An 18,815-nucleotide genomic window follows, 5' to 3' on the forward strand; every position below is an offset into this window, starting at 1 on the left:
ATTTCCATCCACAAAGTCACGACAGTAAGGAGGAACATGGATCCAGTCATCTCAGAGGACACTGGTCCCCACTGTCACCCTCTGAGGACTTCAGCGCCAGTGTGGTTCTGGCTCCCTCAGCACCTGTCCTCTCCACGCTGTTCTCTGCAGAGAAAGGCCAGTCCTTCCTGCACAGATTTCAGCTCAAGGCCGTAGACATAGAGGGCCTGGCTCCTTTATGCCATCACGAAGGCGTCCCTCCTTCCGCTGTGGTGGATGCTTATTTCTGCCACGTCACTGCTCTCCAGCCCTGCGCCGGCCTCTTGGCCCAAGAGCATCAGATGCTTCCCAGCCCCAGTGCTCTGATCGTCTCTTGTCCTTGTGTTCACTCTAGGGTTGGAACTTCGTGGTTAGAAGGGCTGTACCCCTTGAACAGTGGTTCTCAATCCTGGGCACGCCAGATTGCTTGGGAAGCTTTTAAAAACATCAAATCCTGGGCTCCACATGGACCAAGTGAATCCAAATCTCTGGCCCAGGGCCAGGAGCTCAAACCCCACAGCTCCAGGGCAGAAGCAAGGGGGCGTGAAGGGGCTAGGACTTAGCAAGGGCTTATCACACCAACAAAAGGGTCCAGAGGCACAGGCATGTTGGGCTCACATGACAACAATAACCAACGTTTATTGAGCACCTGCCAGTGTTCTGTAATCCTCAGAACCACCCTGACATAGGTGTTGTCACTTTGAATGCAGGGAAATAGGTTTAGAGTTTAAGAAACTTGCCCAGAGCTGCAGAGAGGAAGTGGCAGAGCTGGAATTCAAACCCAGCTCTGGGGTAGGAAATAGCAGAGAACAGCAGAAAAGGGGGAGTCAGTGTCTTCAGACAGCCTTAGGCACTGGGGACTTCCTCCCTGTCTCGTGGGGAGAAACGGAGAGGTGCTGCCATCTCCAGCCTCAAAGCAGCGGATGTCTAAGGTGGCAAACGGAAACTCCTGGGCCTCCCTCTTCCTCCAGGGGAAGGATCTGGGGTTTGGTCATCACCCTGCATAGAGGGTGGTCTGGGTGGAGTTTAAGAAACCCTGGGGTTACCCCAGGACCCTGCCCCACCCTCAGGATGGCTGCTATAGCCAGGAGGTGGCTCTTGTGTGGGGAACATTTCTAGCACAGGCTGCAGAACAGGGTGCATAGGCAGACTGCGAGGGCCACCTAGAGCAGGGGCCTAGAGCAGGGGGACATGGGAGGCCTCCCACAGGCGCCGGGCCAGCTGGCCGGCCTGCTGCACCAGCAGCTCCATGGGGATGACTGACAGGTGCAGGGCCAGCAGCTCGTAGCACTTGATGGCCTCAGCCGGGTGGCTCTTGCTGTAGTAGCGGAGGAGCTTCCTGGGGGAGGAAAGGGACAGGACTTAGGCATGAGGCTACGGCCCTCCTCCCAGTGCCGGGGCCTCTCCAGCCCTGGGCAGGCACTTAGATGCCCACCCTGTGGGCATCTCGCTAGGTTCCAGCACCGGGGCCGTGGCACCTCCTCCTGCTCCTCACTGACCTAAGCTGCCTGGGCTTAGCCCCAGACCCCGGCACATTCCTCTGGGCCCTCAATCCTCACTGACAAGGGTGGTGTCCAGGCTAGGAGCCAGCTGGAGCTCTGGGCCCAGCACAGACGTCTCCCCATGTTGCTGAGTTGGCACCAACAGGGAAGATGGGCAGGAGCTCAACTGCGCTTTCCACGGGCTTCCTCCCCCACTGGGCGCTGGGCAGCCTGAGAAGAGCTCCCAGGGCGGCATCCTCACTTCCTGGGGTGGGGCACCCCTGGAGGAGGAGCTTCCCCCTGTGGGGAGCTGGTACCCGCTGCCCACACGTGGTGCCCCGACTGTTCCCAGCAGCCCTGAGGCGGCGGCACCTGTAGTAGTCTCCTCCCAGCACGCCGATGGGGACCGAGTCATCGGAGAGGATGGGCACCTCGATGATCTGGAGTTTGTAGCCCTGAGGAAGGAAGAAAAGGGTCTTAAGGATGGGGAGGCCACAGGTGTGGGGAAGAAGGTGGTCTGGAGTCTGGGTTTGCATCCTGGCGTGGCCCTGCTGCTGTGTGCTCGGTGCTTTCTCATCTGTGTGGGGGAACAACAGCGGGCGCCTGGTGAACTTCAGGGATGGTGCTCACAGTAGCTCTTGTCACCAACAATAAGAGGCTGGACACCTGGTGAACTTCAGGGATGGTGCACACAGTAGCTCTTGTCACCAACAATAAGAGGCTGGACCAGTGATGGGCACATGTGGGGTGGGGCCCACCAGGAGGTGGCGTGGGTAGGGGTGGGGGTTTCACACAGGGCTGTGAAGAGCAAGGCATGATCAAGAGGCCGCCTGGTGAACTTCAGGGATGGTGCTCACAGTAGCTCTTGTCACCAACAATAAGAGGCTGGACCAGTGATGGGCACATGTGGGGTGGGGCCCACCAGGAGGCGGCGTGGGTAGGGGTGGGGGTTTCACACAGGGCTGTGAAGAGCAAGGCATGATCAAGAGGCCCAAGTATCTGCTGTGGAAGAAATGGGGATTCCCAGAGTAGAAGAAGGTGGGGAAAGGGATTCAGCGCTGTGGGGCACGATCATGGCACTCCTGAAGACGCTCTCACCTGATGCCCACCTGTGCAGCCGCCCTGCAGGTGAGGGGGTGGTTCCGCACAGGCTGGGTGGAGCAGGCAGCACTCAAACCTGGGTCTCCCCACCACAGCTCTACTTCATCCTATTACCCCACGGGGCCTCCCAAGCATACAGACTCATCTCTCCCTAGAAACTAAGGTAGAGGGCAAAGGAACTTGCTAGCACTTCTGAGGGCACAGAGGACAGGTGGGAGCCTGCAGGTCAGGAGAGCTGAGCCTGGGTTCTGGCTTCACTGCTTATAACCTCTGCGGCCCTGGCCACGATGGCTGCTGTCCTGAGCATCGGTGTCTCCATCTGCCCAACTGCTGCATGGGGCTGTGAGAGTGGAATGAGAGAATGGTGGCGGAAGGCCCCAGTAACCACACTGCACTACATGAGCAGAAAGGGCAAGGAAGGGGACAGGAGTACGGGGACCCAGAGACAGGGGCTGTGAGGGGTAGAAGGAACGATCCTTAGAGAGCTGGAATAATGACCAAAGGTGACAAGTGAGCAGAAAACAAAAAGAGGAACAGAAGGAAAGCAAAGGAGAGGGGAAGGAGGAGAGAAAGGGGGAGAGAGACCGCAGATGGACAGGTCCCACAGCCAGCACCTACACTGCAGTGCAGTGAGTTCTAGAGAAAGATGACCAGGCCCAGGGGCGAGGGCCCTGAGCCATCCTGCCAGCGTCACCGTGGGCAGGCTGAGTAACTGCTCTGGACTCCGGCTCACCCACCTACACCACGGGAACAACAGTGCCATGCTCTGCAGGTGGAGCTGATGATGCTGAGGCCCTGCTGGAGAATGTGCGGCCTGAGCACCATGGGAACAGTGGGCACGAACTTGTCACATGGATGTGTGGAGGACCACAGAGCAAAGCTGAATGCCCACGTGAATATGCGGCCTCTGAATGCTGGGTCCCAACCGCAGCACTCACCTGTCCGTCCACCCAGGGCAAGAAGAGGTGAAGACAGAGACTGAACACAGTTCAGAAGAAAGGAAGTCAGATCAGGACCATCCTGCCCCAGAGACCCGGCCTTGCCCACCATGTCATTCTCGAACCACAGGAAGTAGGAGCAGTAGAAGTCTCCCTCCTGGAACAGCAGCGTGGTGTAGCCCTTCTGCAGGTATCTGCGTGCCCGCCGGATCAGAGACCAGACCTGGGAAAGGAGGAGAGTGCAGCCGTCACTTGGAAGGAAGAAAAGCGCTCCGCTGAGGGGCTCTTTGAGGGCCAGGAGCCTCTCATTAGTGCCCGGGACCTTGGCTCAGAGCAGGAGCTCAGTAATAGATCATTACTGGATAGACCTACGGAGGAACTACCCTTCCAATTATAGTGGGGATAAAATACAAGTAAAAACACTTTATATAACTTTTTTATACATAAGCCATAAATTACTAAACTGATCATTGAGGTCAGAAAATAGCCAGGGACATTGTTAATTAACACAATAGGAGATCAAGGTGTGGCAACCTGGAAACACCTCCTCTGTCTAGGGTCACCTGCTCCATACCAGGAAGGTGCTGGAGGGTGAATCTGAATGTGCAGCACACCCTGATCCAGGCGCGTCCTCTGCGGGGTGAAATCCAAACCAGGGCTCACCAAAGGGTTGGACACAAACACAGGACCCTCAGGGATGTTTTTCTGCCTAATGCAGGGACTGTCACCAGGCTTGTGAACTAGCTGAGGGAAGGCAGCAGGGACAGCCAGCTCTGCCCACCTCCTGGGCTGGGAAAAGGCCGATGAGCACTCTCACTGAAAGCCTTAGTGGAAGGGAGGCATGCTGCACTCCAAAACAATCGCGATGTAATAGCTAATTAAATCTGCATACAATTACATGGACTGGCTATAGTTTTCAGGAAAGCAGTTTGACAACATGCATCAATAACCTTACAAGCATTCCTCCCAGCTGACCAAGTAACTCCATTTCTGGGACTCCACACTGAGGATTAAATAATCAGAGATGAGGACACAGATGTGCACACGAAAGGTGTATACAGCACAATTATTCATAACAGCGAAAGCCTGGAACAATTTAATTGTTCAAACATCAGGGAAATGGTAAAGTAAATTATGTTACATTCACATGATGGACTGATATGGATCTGCTCAAAATCATGTTTATAAAGAATTAATGGCATGAGGAAATGCATCTGATACAATGTGGAATGCAAATGTGGTGAACACAACTGCATATACAGAGGGATCTCGACCGCAACAAACTGCACAGAAACACGATGGGAAAAAACGTCCCAAGATGACCCCACTATCTCCAGAAAGGGAGATGAAGATGAAGTTGTTGTTGCTGATGATACCAGTAAATTCTCCACGAATTGCATCTGTATTTTGTGCCACATGCTGTGCTAAATATTTTACATGCATCATCTCATGTAAGCTTTATAATAATTCTACAATGTAAATATAGTGTTGTTACCTCTTTTACATATGAGGAAACTGGAACAGACTAAGTAACGCCCAAGGCCACACAACTAGAAAGAGGCAGAGCTGCACTTCCCACAAAAGCCTTGCTGCCCATCTTGTTTGAACCATTAGGACAGACTTTATTTGGACCAAACATACACACACATACACATATATCTATATATACTGCTTTTTCAGAATGTGGTAGAGATCTCTCCTTCCCACCAAAAATGTGAGTCTGCCACGAAGAGTCAGTTAAATTAGGAGAATGAAAGAACTCCCAGAGAATGCTTCCTTAGTAGGAAACACCTAGTTTTAAATTCTGATGCCCAAACTAATCCCCCGTGCAGTTCTTCTGTCCATTTTAGTTAACTTGACAAAGACTTGTTGAGCATTTATTTTTGCCAGGCACTGGTCATGTCTTCCCCTGCCTGGCTGCCCAGAGCACGTTGCTAACCCCAGGTGTGTGAGAACACCCAGGAAGTGCCACCCAACCTCCAGAGGCCTGCTCACCCTGGGTACCGGGCCTGCAGGTCAAGACGACATGCCTCTGTTCTTACAGAGCATGCAGATGCTGACAGAGTGCAGTGAGGGTTAGGGTGGGGGTGACCAGAGCCTCCCGGGAGCCCAGAGCACGGAGGGGCTCCTTCTTCCCGGGCCATGTTCAGGCCTCAGCATGTCCCATCCAATGGGCAGTGAAGAGTGCCAGGGACAGGGGAGTGGTTGGTTACCTTGGTTTTGACAAAGGCAGCCAGGGGCCCCTTGCCCAACTCCGATGATGTCTTTTCACTGCTGCTGAGGGAAGGGGCCACCATCTGCCCAGTTGTGCGGTCCACATAGATGAAGTGCACCAAGCCTGGGAAGTCTTCCAGGTAGGTGAGAGTCTGAGTTAAGGTGTTGTAAAGCCAAGAACTGGCGTGGGGGTGGGGGGAGGTGTTTCCTGTCCTTGTCCCCAGCTTCCATTTCAGCCAAGCCCACTGTCCCTGCTTCCCTAGAACTCTCTCCCTGGCACTCTCAGCTCCCAAGCCTTGAGAAGTTCTAAGATCCTTGTTGACACTTACACATCTAACATGGGCACTTCTGGGCCCTGCAAGGACATGGGATGCTCACAGTTGATGATTTTTGGGAGGAGCAGCTTGGGAGGTACATGCACGACCAGGCTGGAGCGTGAGTGGAGCCACACAACCAACGACTGAGCCCGGCTGGCCGCCCAAGCCACGCACCTCCCCGTGATCTTGCTCATCTCTACTCTTTGCCTCAAGGGTGGGAAGAGACACCCCTGAGAGGGCAGTGGCTGCCGGCTCAAGAAGCCCTGTGGCATTCCTTTAAGCTGTCCACTGAAGTCCAAAGTCTCAGGAGACTGAGGCCTGATGCATCAGACATTTTAATCCAGGAAAAGCTGCTTTATATAAAGTCCCATGTGAAATCAGAATTCAATAAAACTAGTGGCCCATAATAAAAGGGTCAAATACGTCTTGAAAATGGTCTCTTAAACAGGGATAAACACTCACGGCAGGCCTGCTCAGAGCCTTCACACGCCACCGTGCACTGGCAGGATCTGAGGAGGCAGGCATGGCCCTCACACCAGCCAGTCCACAGGCAGTCCTGTGCCCACCCTCGTGGAATACCTATTACCATTCTGCCAGCTGAGTAACACTGACACAAAGGATCTTTAAGGCCCTTATGAATGAATTTTGGGACAGCGGAAACTTCTGAAATTTCAGCATGCAGCGTTCCCACAGACGAGGTACATGGGACATTGTCTCCTGTTATTTTCCTCAGAGAGAAGAATATGAGGTGGTGGGATACGTATTCTCCCTCCCCAGAGCCTGCAGTCCTTCCGGTGAGCAGGGAAGGACACACGCACACGCATGTACACGCACACACGACAAACTCTCCTGGCTTCGGCGTCAGGATATGACACCATGGTGATGTTCCTTCGGCTTTTCACCAACAGAAAGTCCTTCCAGTCCCTGAGCTTTTCCCTGAAAGAGAAGCAGGGGCTGCTGTGAGGAGCGAGCCCCATGCTCCTGCTCTGGCTATTGAGGGGGACATACGCACTTACTGCATGAGCTTCTGGACATGGTCCTGCAGGTGCTGGGGCAGGTGTGCGCCTCCCTGGCCTGGCACAGTGGTCAGGAAGCTGAGACGGTAGATGGCACAGAGCTGCCGCTTCACCTTCCCACATGCCTGGAGCAGCCTGGGGACCCAGAGGTGAGAGCATCACAGCGGGAAGGGACCTGGGGGTGCGCCTCACCTGTGTGGCCACCCCTGCTCCTGCACCAGGACAGCAGGACCTGGGGTGGGGGGTGCCTTGTCCTGTGTGGGCCATACTGATCAAGCACAAGGCCACTCACTGAGCCGGGAAGCAGCCCCCCAGTTTCTCCCCATGTGCTGCTCCACGGACATGGGATGAAATCTCCCTGCTTGAAATCATTTCGCTGATAAATGAGAAGTGACCTGCCAAGGTGGTACCCGAGTCAGCACTAGCTGTGGCTCGAGCCCAGTGTTGGGACCTCACAGCCCTGCCCCTCCACTGTGGCCTCCCCTTCCCAGCCTCCCTCCCGCCTCTGGCGGGCTGAATTCAGGCTTCCCCAGGCCCTCTTTTACTCATAAGCTCCTTCCTGAGCACCCTCTCCTTCTTGGCCTAGGGAAACGCAGTCTGAGAAACAGCCCCTCTCCAAATGACTCACCCCTTGTCCTCAGGGCCCACCACTTACTCCCAGGACGATCCCGGCTCACTTCTGGAGAAGGCCTTGGACTTGAACTCCAGCCAGGTACTCTGTGAGGAGGACAGGCAGCTTGGAGACTGTATTCCCGCAGGGAGATCCAGGGAGACCCTTCCCATGTTGGGCTGAGGGCCCTAGGCCTCCAGGCAAGTCTGCCCTTGCCCCACAAAGCTGGCATCTCCAGCAGCCCCACGAGCACTCGGCACACCACCTACACCATGTCTGATTCACTGGGCAGGTGCTGAGTTAAAGAGCAGTCTCCAGGTCTGAGCATGGGGTTCACTGCTGAGATGGGCACAACTTGTGCATGGAAGCCATCAGAATGACTGGACAAGGGGAGCCCCCAAGGCCGGCACAGCTGGGTGGGGCTGGATGCCGAGGAGCAGCAGCTGCTGCGGGTGGCCTGTTTCCTCATCTAAAAATGGGAATTATAATTTGTGTGCTGCCTAACTCACATAGAGAAGTTCTGAAAACTTAAAGAGCAGCTGTTAAGTCTTTGTTATCATTCCATAACAGGAAACCAAGGATCATAGATCTGTGGCAGAGCAGGGACAGGGACCCAGAACCACTGGCTTCTCACGTGGGGTGGACAGACTCCTCTTGTCCTCCAAGGGTAGCTGCATTGGGATGTGGCCCTCACCTGAATCTCCTGCCCCGCTCGGTTCTTGACGAACTTGTCCATCCTCTGGCGCAGGTCTGCCACAAAGGGCTGGGACCGCAGGGAGCTCCCGGCCTCCTGCCCCTCCTTCAGTTTCTTCTCCAACACGGAAAATCCCTCCAGCAGCTGGAACAGGACCAGGGCCAGGGGGGTGCTGGGGACCTGAGGGGAGGAGCAAAGGGTGGCCAGTGGTGAAGCTGCCTAGGCCCTGAGCATTGCCGGGGCAGGGTGAGGGCTCCCGCACCTTGGTCAGGAGCACCATGTTGATACCCGGCCACAGGGGGAGGCAGTACATGGTGTGTGGTGCCATGGGGCAGTGGCTGTCCTTTATGTTGGTGTCCAGAAAGATCCTTCTGGGGCTGGAAGGCTCTGGGGAATGAGGAATCAGCGTTTGCAGGGTGTCCTCAGCTATCTATGGAGGGAGATGAGCTGCGTGAGAAGTGGGTAGGGAAGGGAGAGCCGTCAGCCTCCCCACATCTGGTCCAGCCCTGGCTGTCCCTTCGCTGTCCTACCTGTGAACCATGAGGAATAACAATGTCTACCTCCCAGAGATCCCAGTTCTTAAACCCCTGCAGTCTGCTGAGGCTGCCCTGGCAGCTCCAGTTCTGCTGCTCTCGTGGTTTCTCGCTCTCACTCTCTCTCTCTCAGTTTCTCCTCCAGACTTTCTGCCTGCAGTCGGGACTGGATACCCAGCAGGGTGGTAGAAAAGGGGATAGGAGCTGGAGTGGGTGGTAGAAAAGGGGCCAAAAAAGGCAGGAAAATAGACACTAATGGATGGGAGAGAAGAGGCTCCTTCCCCATGCTTTCAATTAAATGAAGGCATTTAAAGTTAAATACATTCTGTCATTTCGGTCACTCTCAGAACATCCTGACAGCTGCTCAATTTGGGGAGGCTGAGGCATACAACATGAGATGTAAGAAAGCCTTTGGTGGGAAAAATTAGAGAATTAAGGAAATCATTAGAGATGCCAGAAAAACTTCTAAGGTCACTTCAGTGTTATATATAATAGCAAAAAACTGGAAACAATGTACTGATCGCTCTAAGAATTTGCTAAATAAATAACATATACATGTGGGGAACCTGAACGATTGCTGAAAACCACACTACTGAGGAGTGCTTAGTGAATGGAAAAATGCTCACATGAAAAAGAATAATAAAATACATTAGGATCTAAATATGATTAAAAAATGTGTGTACAGACATATGTAGTGTGTGGACGTGTGTATATAATCACAGAAAAAAAGACTAGAAGGAAATACTTTGTTAAACTCACTTTGAGGATGGGATTGAGAGTAACTTTTATTCTCTTTTCCATACTTTTGTATTTCCAAATTTTTCTACCATAAACATATTTACAATCTTGTTTTTTAAAAAAATCAAAATTTCAGTAGGATATTCATTCCCAAGAACAGCGGGGAAGGTGAGGACTAATCAGGAGTTGAGGCCCAGCCCTGGGGAAGGGGGAGGGGGAAGGTCACCCATCACCCCTCCCCCTGCTATCCCCTTCCCTGGGCCCTGGCCACAGGGATAGACCCCTCCACTGTCCAGCCCTGAGGTGGGCAGGAGGAAGGGTGGTGCTGGTGGGGAGTCACCCTGGAGGCGAAACCCTCAGAGTCCCCAGTACTCATCACAACATCTCAGATCAGCTAGTCACCAAGCAGGCCCAGAGAAACTCACCTGAGGAGCGTCAGTGGGTGGAGTGCCCCCCTCCAGCCAGATGATGCTACCTGTAGGCCGCAGGTAATAACATAACAACATAAGTACTGTGAGAATGTAAATAATGGCCCAACAGAATGTCAGAAGGGGGGTGAGACATAGGTGGCCCTGCCCTGTTGGTAGCTCAGCATGCAGCACCAGGTGGGGCAAGGGCCATCTAGTACAGCTGGAGCGGCTCTTCCCCTGCTCATCCTCTCCCAGCTGGCAAATGCAAGGTGAACTCCGCAGTACCAGGGCTAAAGCAGCCGGGGGGAGAGAAGCTTCTCAGAGACAGCTGCTGGGAGTTGAGCTCCTGAGGATGCACCTGCACCTGGTTACTGGGGGTCGGGGGGAATGCATTTTCCTCTGCACGCTGCCCTTGACCCCTTATCTCCTCCTAGTGTTTGCCTTCTCTTCCTTCAGGCCGTCTGCCCCAGGAGTCAGCCACACCATCTCCACTTGTCCATTCGTTCAGTCAGCCAGCAAACTTTTACCTACTATGTGCTGGGAACTGAGTTAGGTTTCCTTCCTAGTACTGTATTGCTCACAAAAACCTACTGAGCCCACCGTATATATGAAATATTACGTGCTTGTAATAATACTGTTACCTCATATTTCATTCCAAATAACCCTTATTTATAATCATGTTTCTCTAGGGAAAGTGTGTTCCTACTTTTCAAACACCTGATTTTAAAATGGATGACAGGAACTCAGTCCATTTGTAAGTCGTGAGTTCTGTGTGCAGCAAAACAGCATTACTTACAGCTCTGAGGCATAAAAAAACTACCAAGACAGAGGGGCCAGGAGGAGGATCGTGATGAATGAGGGAAGGGAGTGGTAAGAAGGAACCTCAAAGATCACCCAAGAGTAGTGATCAATGTATCTTGGGCTCATGGAGAGCTCAGAGCTATGGACCCTCACCCCAGAAAAATGTATAAGCATATATGAATTGGCACAAAACCTCAGGGGGTCCCAGGCTCCTTGAAGCAGGTTCCAGGTCCTAAAGTTAAGAACATCTAACCTAATGGTTTTCAACCTTTGCTGCACATGGAAGTCATTTGGGGACCTTTTAAAAATCCTGAAGCCCAGGCCACAGCTCAGACCAATTAAGTCAGAATCTCTGGGAACAGGCCTAGCTTCAGTAGTTTTTAAAGATCTCCAGATGAGTCCAATTGCAGCTGGGTGAGAACCACTGTTTAACCTAAGCTTGTACATAGCAGTAACCACTACTACCAGAGGCACACTGAATTCACCTGGAGCAATTTTCACACCTGGGCCCCAGGCCCATCTATTGGGCCTGAACTGGACTGGCTGAAGCTGGCCAGTGATTCTAATGTGCAGCTGGGGCTGGGAGCCACACCGTGGTTTAAGGAAGCCACACCGGAAGTTCCTTTCCACACTTAGTTCCCAAAGAAGTTTCTCCTCCTGAAACCCTGGCTTGCTTTCCTTCCTTTTTTTTCCCCTAAGAACTTCAGAGATAAATGTAATGCTCATTTGTAGTGACATACAACAGCCTGGATTTTGGTTTATCTACTTCTAAGCACTGTTGTCTATTTTTTTGTTGTTGTCAACATTTCGAATATTTACAGTTTTTTTATTGTTTACCCATATACTTTGGAAAAACAGATAAGGCATAAACAATAGAGATGGAATATTTATATTTTAAAATGTACTTAAAATCAAATGATTATTACTTAATTTTACTCCATTATTAATTACAGAAAAGAAAGATAAAGCTGAGAATACACATAGATAAATTTTTAAATGAAATCCACTTGTCATAAAAAGCTCTAGGGATCATCTATGTGGTCTCAACAGTCCTTGAATCCTGCTGGCACTGGTAGGGAAGACGGGGGAGCTGCAGACAGAATCCCATGTGCTAGGAATGTGGGTATCTGTGCTTGGACCCTTATAAGGTGTGGGATCCGCTGAATCCTAAGACATTCCCAGGAGCTGTTGACTGGCACTGCCCCATGCTGCCACTGCCGCCTCCTCCCCAGGCCTCACCTGAGCTCTGCTCGCCAGGAGAAGGAGCTGGTGTGAAGTATTCCTCAGGGAGGGAGAAGCTGTCTGTCTCCTGGGAGGGAGAAGAGGGCGGTTCAGCTGAGGGCCAGGAGAGGCTGTCCCAGCTGGCTCAGCCTGGCCCTGCTCTCCTGGGAGAGGCAGGAAAGGTGGGAAAGGCCTGGCCACATGGCTGAGGCAGACCCTCCCCTTTGTCCTCCACGCAGCGCACAGCACACACCGTCTCTGCAGAACTCCCCCCGGCTGGGCTTGTGGGATGAGGGCTCCAGGCCTGCTTCACAGGGATGTTCTGGCTTCTCTGGGGCCTCGGTGGGGAAGGCTGTGATAGGGCAGGGGACACACGGGTTAGTGCATGCCTGACCTGCCTGCTTCCCATCCGTCCTCTGTCTCTCCGCACTTCACAGAGAAGCCCTGAGAGCTACCGCTACCACTGCTGCTGACGACAAGGTCAATGGTGTTGCTAACACTCACCGAGTGTTCACCATGCCCTAGGCACTGCTGGGCTCAATGTGCTTTGTCTCTTCTGTGCCTCATAACAACCCTGAGAGGCAGATGCCATCATTATCCCCACTGCACAGATAAGGGAATCAAGGCTCAGGGAGGCAAGTCCTTGCTCAGCTCACACAGCTAAGCACTAAAGCTGGGTTTCAAACCACGACCGACTCCAAAAATCTGCACTTTTAACCCACTAGACCACCTGCATTCCAGAATTCCCCTTATATCTGAAAGCAGCAGGAAAAAAGTCATACCAACCACATGACTAGAACTGTGACTTGGGGACCACGGCCTCCCCAGGAAGCCTGACCCCCACTCTCCAGGCTGGTTTTCTGAGCCATTTCCCTGACAGCCTCCCACTGCCCAGGGAGCTGCCACCAACCTGGGCATCATCATCTTCCGCTGTGCTCTGGCTGGGGTAGAGGTTCTGAACCAGGAGAATAAGTGCGAGGAGGTCGGCAGGGCGCAGAGAGCTCGCACTGTGGCTGCAGAAACAGGAAACGGGCAGCCTGTAAACATGAGCCTGGCAGGTTCAGGGAGTCTGTAGCCTGGCCCGGCTGGGGTAGAGGTTCTGAACCAGGAGAATAAGTGCGAGGAGGTCGGCAGGGCGCAGAGAGCTCGCACTGTGGCTGCAGAGACAGGAAACGGGCAGCCTGTAAACATGAGCCTGGCAGGTTCAGGGAGTCTGTAGCCTGGCCCCCGCCCTCAAGGAGTCTACAAATGTGCCAGCTAATTTAATCCTTTCTGGAGACAGGCAAAGTATAAATAAAATTAGTTAACTCATCAATTTTTAAAGTAAAACTTAGTTGTGTAAAAAAAAAAAAAATTTACCAACAGGAAAGCACCAGAGACCAATAACAGCACAAAAGAAAGTTCTTCTAAATCCAGACTCTAGGACATGGTTCCAGGAAGAAATACTTTAGAGAAATGAGTGCACTGAGAGGGTCTGAGGAACTGAAGAATCTGGAAAGTCTTCATGGAAGAGACGGGTCTTGAAGGTTTCCTTGGCCCAGGAAGCGGTGCTTCTCAGGAAGAGGACATAAGAAGGGGCGAGGGCCATGTAAGAAGGGGCAAAGGCCACGTGCGGACTGAGCTGGGGCTCACCTGGAGTAGAAGGCCAGCAGCTTGGAGTGCACGAGCAGGAAAGCATGCAGGGCCTCCTCGCCGCCCCGCTCGGGGCTGGAGTTGACAGCCTGGATGACATGGCGCTCCAGTATCTCTATGCACAGCTCACAGAGCTGGGGGTGAATCAGGCGCTCCACAGCCTGGTCACATGAGCAGGGAGAGGAAGCCACATCACCAACCCTGCTCCCTGGCTCCAGACCCTGGGCTGGGGGGTGCATCTGCTCAGTCCACACTTGGGAGCAGGGAGACTACGACTGGCATGGTCCCACCTTCCTGAGACTTAGGGTCTGGGTCACTGATGCTAGTGGATGAGGCTGACAAAGTAAGGAGGGAACAGTCAAGAGTACGTGCCAGCTGCAGGAAGCGTCGAGCAGGACACACACAGAACCGAACCACAGAAAAAGAGCACAGACCCACCTGGGAGGGGACCCGAGGTGGTGACCTTTAAACTGTTATCTAAAGAACTAGGAGGGCTGCCAGAGAAAGGGAGAGGAAGAACAGAGCGAGCCAAGGAAACAGCACTGGCACAGGCTGAGGCGGGAGAGCGCGGAGCAGTGTCGCGCAGCTGTAGCACACGGCCAGGCCAGGGCGCGAGTTAGAGTTTTCTAGTAACCACAGGAAAGGAAGAGGTAGAGGAAGAACAGAGCGAGCCAAGGAAACAGCACTGGCACAGGCTGAGGTGGGAGAGCGCGGAGCAGTGTCGCGCAGCTGCAGCACACGGCCAGGCCAGGGCGCGAGTTAGAGTTTTCTAGTAACCACAGGAAAGGAAGAGGTGACATTAATTTTAACAATGTACTTTATTTTACCCAATATGTCTAAAATACTATTTTTTTGTACTAAGTTATCAAAATCTAGTGTATTTTATATGTATAGCTTAACTCAATTTGAACTAGCTACCTTCTAAGTGTTTAAGAGCCACGTGTAGTGACTGACATCCACATTGGACAGAGCTAAACAGAGTATTCTTGAAACTGAAGGAAGTGTCATGTGACCAGTGCTTAGGACAAGAGGCCTGAGAGGAGGCTGGGGTGAGCCAGGCAGTGACTCACCTACAGGGCCTGCCTGTTCCCCTACTCATTAAGGTCAAAATATGGTCTTAAAGCTGGATGCCCCCTCTGACCTGCCACCTCCTTGGCCTGAGGACTCCTGCACCCAGTAGTCACCTCCACAGCGAAACACTGCTCCTGTTCCCGCAGATGGCTGTAAGTCCACAGCAGGCTCTGGAAGTGCTCCCACACCTGGACACGCCGTTCCAGATCCGGGGGCCGCAGCCTGGGGGCAGAGCCAGAGAGAACAGGAGAGACCATGACAAAGCCGCTCATCCCCATCAAACAGAAGGATCAGTCCCAGATCAGAGTCAGAGCTGGGTGAACTCATAAGTGACATGACCAAATAAAACTGGGAGAGCCCACAAAGAACAGAAGAGGCCATGTTTCAGGCTGGGCCCCAGCTGCGGAGTGTGGTGGGATGGGCCCAGAGCCAGGAGTCAGGCGCCTGAGCACATCGCATCACTCCTCAGCCTCTTTCACACACAGACATATCACATAAAGCCAGCTAGAGAGAGCCAGGAGGGTGCCTGAGCTTTCTGTACCTCTCCATGCCCCCAAGGTCACTGAAAACAGAAAACTCTGGTTTGCCATCAGGGTTGTACACAGGGGTGTGGCATCTCAAATGCTGACGAGTCCCTTAACAGGCATCCGCTGCCTGCAGCATTTGCCACCGAAACCAAAATGACTCACAAAATGATATTTGTTCATTTGATAAGTGCCTCAATATGGGTATTGCTCGCATTGCTGCAAAAGTGAAAAGACCCAGAGTTTCCAACTCTGCAACTTCCCAATTCATCTTGGAGAATCAGGGGGTGATCCCACCAGGAACCTCTCTCTTCTGAGTCCACATTTCAACTGAGCTCCTTTTCTGGGATCCTTCTCACTTCAGTGTATACCCTGAACCATACTCTCTTTTGCTAAATTCTTTACTATGGGCCCAGAGATGGGTTTGGGGGTTTGACCCCTCAGAAAATATTCATGAGACTGTGTGTGTGCATGGGCAGGCATCTGTCTGGAGGCAGAGTCTACAGCTTCTTTAGGAAGAAAGAGAGGATCAGCTCAGACCAGGTCTGTAATGACAGATGACTGATATTGGAATGGGAAGAGAACTGGACTGACTGTCCTGAGCTCAGGTTTCTAGGCTGGATACTACACTAACCAGCTGGATGGCCTCGGGAAGGTTATTTAAGTTCTGGCCCTCAGCTTCTCCATATGTAAAATGAGACGGTCAGGCCATGTGGTCTTCTAGGTTCCCTTGAGCTTTGCTTCTCTGACTCAGGGACCCAGCCAGGGGCAGAGTGTGGAATGGCAGCTTCGTGGGGGCTGCCCAGCCCAGCAAGGGTACTTAGCACAGGGCATGGAGGGGCCAGCTTTGAGGACTCACTCCTTTCGGATGAGCTGGCTGTCCACAGTAACCAGCCCGAAGTGCACCTCGAACAGGTACTTGAGCACGCACAGCTTCCGCCGAAGGTCCCCCTCGCTCTCTGTTTGGTCTCCATTGATGGCGATGAACAGGCATTCTCCAAACTGTGGGCACAGCCGGGCCAAGGTCAGCCACCCCTGTGGGACTCCTTTCATCTGCCTTGATCTCTTCGGACAAGTGAGGGGAGGCTCAGGTCCCAGGGCACCTTGACAAGATGCAGTTTCTGCCTTCTAAAGGAGTCTAAAGTTCAAGGTAAGGGAGAGGCAGCAGACTCTCCATGGAGCTGAGGGAAGAGGAACGTGGGCCCCAGGGCTATACACTCACCAGGTGAAGGACATACAGGCTGCTGCCATTCTCCGCTGAGAAGCAGGTGTATGTGTCTGAGAGCTTCTCCAGCATCGTCATGGAGGAGATGATGACTGGAGCCAGGAGAGTGCTGAGCTGGTCCTCCAGGGCAGGGAGCTGCAGAGGGTAAAGCAACGCCACTTAGAGTGGGCTGGACACCAGGGACAAAGGGACGGACAGGACCCAGGCCTTGACATCAAGGGGCTCCACGTTGGTAGGCCTGCCTGGGAGGGCATCACTGTCCTGCTAGGGAGGGGGACAAAGAGACTGCTTCCAACACATGGGGCAGTGGTTAGGGGGCTGGGAAGGGTCAGCAAACTAACTGTGCTATTCAGGCTCTCAATCTAGAAGGAACCGGCAAGGAAGCAGGCCACATTTCCACAACTCAATCGAGAACTGGCCAACTCAAAGGACTTTTGCTACATGTACCATTGGTTGGCATGGACTACTTTGGGGAATTATTCTAAGGAAAATGATTGGCGATGGGGACAAAGATAAATGAACAAAGATGTTCACTATAGCACATTTTACAACTGCAAACAAGAGAGGAAAAGTGCAAATGCTCAATATCAGAGAAACAGTTAAATAAATAACAGTACATCTAAACGATGGAAGAGTCTATAGCTACTTAAAATGTTAAGTGTTTCAGTGACATGGCGAATTCCTCTGATACACTGTTATATTATTTAAAAAAAGATGTGAATGCTCTATATTTAAAAAGGCATAGAAAAAACAAAGTACTGAAAAAATATTAAGAAAGTCAACATTGTTAAGAGTTATTATTTCTGAATATAGAGATTACAAGTGATCTTTTCTCTCTACTTTTTGTCTCTGTACTTTCCCCATTTTCTGCAACAAGTATGCATTACTTAGATAAGCTCTTCCTCCACCCATTCTCACTGGCCTCCAAAAGAAGAAACAGAATAAACAAAACCAAAAAGGAACTGGACAAATTTGTTGAAAATCTGTGAATAAAAATGGGATAATGCCAGTGGAACGGTTACAATTCAAATTTCCCACCCCGGAATGAAAAGAAAGGTGGAAAACAGCTGACCTTCCCCAGGCTGATTTCAGGAGAGTTGGATGAAATATGGGGAGTGCACAGTCCTAACTCGGAGCTTGTGAAATCTACACGGAGATGGGTAAGACCTTGCCTTGAAAAGAAAAATAGGCAACTGGCCAGTGGTAATGTGCAGCATTTAAAATATCAGTGGGACACAGGAGCACAGAGCATATTTTCCTGCCAACATTCTCAGCACTCAGGAACCAAGGTCTGCGCCCAGCTGCTGCAGTGTCTGCCAGTCAAGCCTGCACAGCGGTTCCTTCTCATCACTCTGGTCCCCACTCAGAGATGGCTCCTTTCCTCACCACCCTTGGGCTACCCTGCCCCCACTCCCCGCCCCACACCTGTTTAACTTCTTCAGACCATTTATCACTACCTGAACTCGTGGTGTTTATTTGCCATCTGGTTTGCAGTACATCTTCTCTCTTTAGACTCCAAGTTCCATGAGAGCAGGGATATGTTGCTATGTTCACTGCTTTATCCACAGAGGCTGGCGCATAGTAGGTTATCAATTAATACTTGTTGAATGAATATGCCCCCATATAGGCAAGAACAAATGTTTGTTGAATTATTCACATACCATGATTTTCTTGAATGGTTATGAACAAATTATATTAATGAAAAAGTCTTTTAAAAATCTAGATTGCATACAGCAACTCATTTTAAAAGTAGTGTTTCCTGCAAGTATAGCAAGAATTTTTCTTTTGGTGGGAGGAGATGAAATATTTGGTGTATGTAAAGTGCAAAGGGTCATTCTCATATCTTGGTGGAATTATACAGTGGTACAATGTCTTTAAATGGCTTTTGACTTGATATTTCTATTTTTAGGAATTTATCCTAAGAAAATAATCATATATGGGATAAACCAAGCATCAACGTTCCCTACAGCAATAATGATTGCAAACTAGAAGCAATATACATGACCAGTGTTATGAAAATGGTTAGATAAATGACAATACATTTATTCATATACTGGAATATAATGCTTCCTTTAAGAATTATGTTTTTGAGAATATTTAACAAAATGAAAGAATGATTTTGATATAATGGCAAGAGAGAAAAAATCCAGGAAATAAAACTGTAAGTGTGGTATGATCCAACTATATAAAATATAAAGACCCAAGGAAAGTATTTTAAAAAGCTAATGGCTCTGGGTGGTAGAATTATAGGTTATTTAAAAACTATTTCTC

The 18,815-nt window shown here is 51.4% G+C and overlaps 1 protein-coding gene across 5 annotated transcripts in view; it reads right to left on the reverse strand.

Moving 5' to 3' along the window:
• Window positions 1-624: 624 nt before the first annotated feature.
• The window catches only part of HPS1 (Hermansky-Pudlak syndrome 1), a 23,937-nt gene continuing 5,746 nt past the window's right edge, over window positions 625-18,815 (reverse strand). Inside the window, exons 3-19 of one of the 5 annotated variants that reach the window (XM_008588661.1) lie at window positions 16,542-16,679; window positions 16,179-16,321; window positions 14,909-15,017; window positions 13,725-13,885; window positions 13,003-13,105; window positions 12,346-12,444; window positions 12,111-12,180; window positions 10,086-10,135; window positions 8,652-8,819; window positions 8,390-8,569; window positions 7,741-7,802; window positions 7,086-7,220; window positions 6,940-7,005; window positions 5,752-5,896; window positions 3,648-3,761; window positions 1,872-1,954; window positions 625-1,357 (exon numbers count right to left, since the gene is read on the reverse strand). In XM_008588661.1, coding sequence (XP_008586883.1) covers window positions 1,195-1,357; window positions 1,872-1,954; window positions 3,648-3,761; window positions 5,752-5,896; window positions 6,940-7,005; window positions 7,086-7,220; window positions 7,741-7,802; window positions 8,390-8,569; window positions 8,652-8,819; window positions 10,086-10,135; window positions 12,111-12,180; window positions 12,346-12,444; window positions 13,003-13,105; window positions 13,725-13,885; window positions 14,909-15,017; window positions 16,179-16,321; window positions 16,542-16,679 — 1,989 coding nt within the window. In that variant the 3' untranslated portion in view covers window positions 625-1,194. Of the gene's footprint in view, window positions 1,358-1,871; window positions 1,955-2,326; window positions 3,762-5,751; window positions 5,897-6,939; window positions 7,006-7,085; window positions 7,221-7,740; window positions 7,803-8,389; window positions 8,570-8,651; window positions 8,820-10,085; window positions 10,136-12,110; window positions 12,181-12,345; window positions 12,445-13,002; window positions 13,106-13,724; window positions 13,886-14,908; window positions 15,018-16,178; window positions 16,322-16,541; window positions 16,680-18,815 lie in introns of those variants that run through there. The other 4 variants (XM_008588658.1, XM_008588659.1, XM_008588657.1 and 1 more) reach the window with 4 other exon arrangements.

Source organism: Galeopterus variegatus, unplaced genomic scaffold, assembly GCF_000696425.1.
Source record: "Galeopterus variegatus unplaced genomic scaffold, G_variegatus-3.0.2 Scaffold4942, whole genome shotgun sequence".
In the NCBI taxonomy this organism is placed as follows: domain Eukaryota; kingdom Metazoa; phylum Chordata; class Mammalia; order Dermoptera; family Cynocephalidae; genus Galeopterus; species Galeopterus variegatus.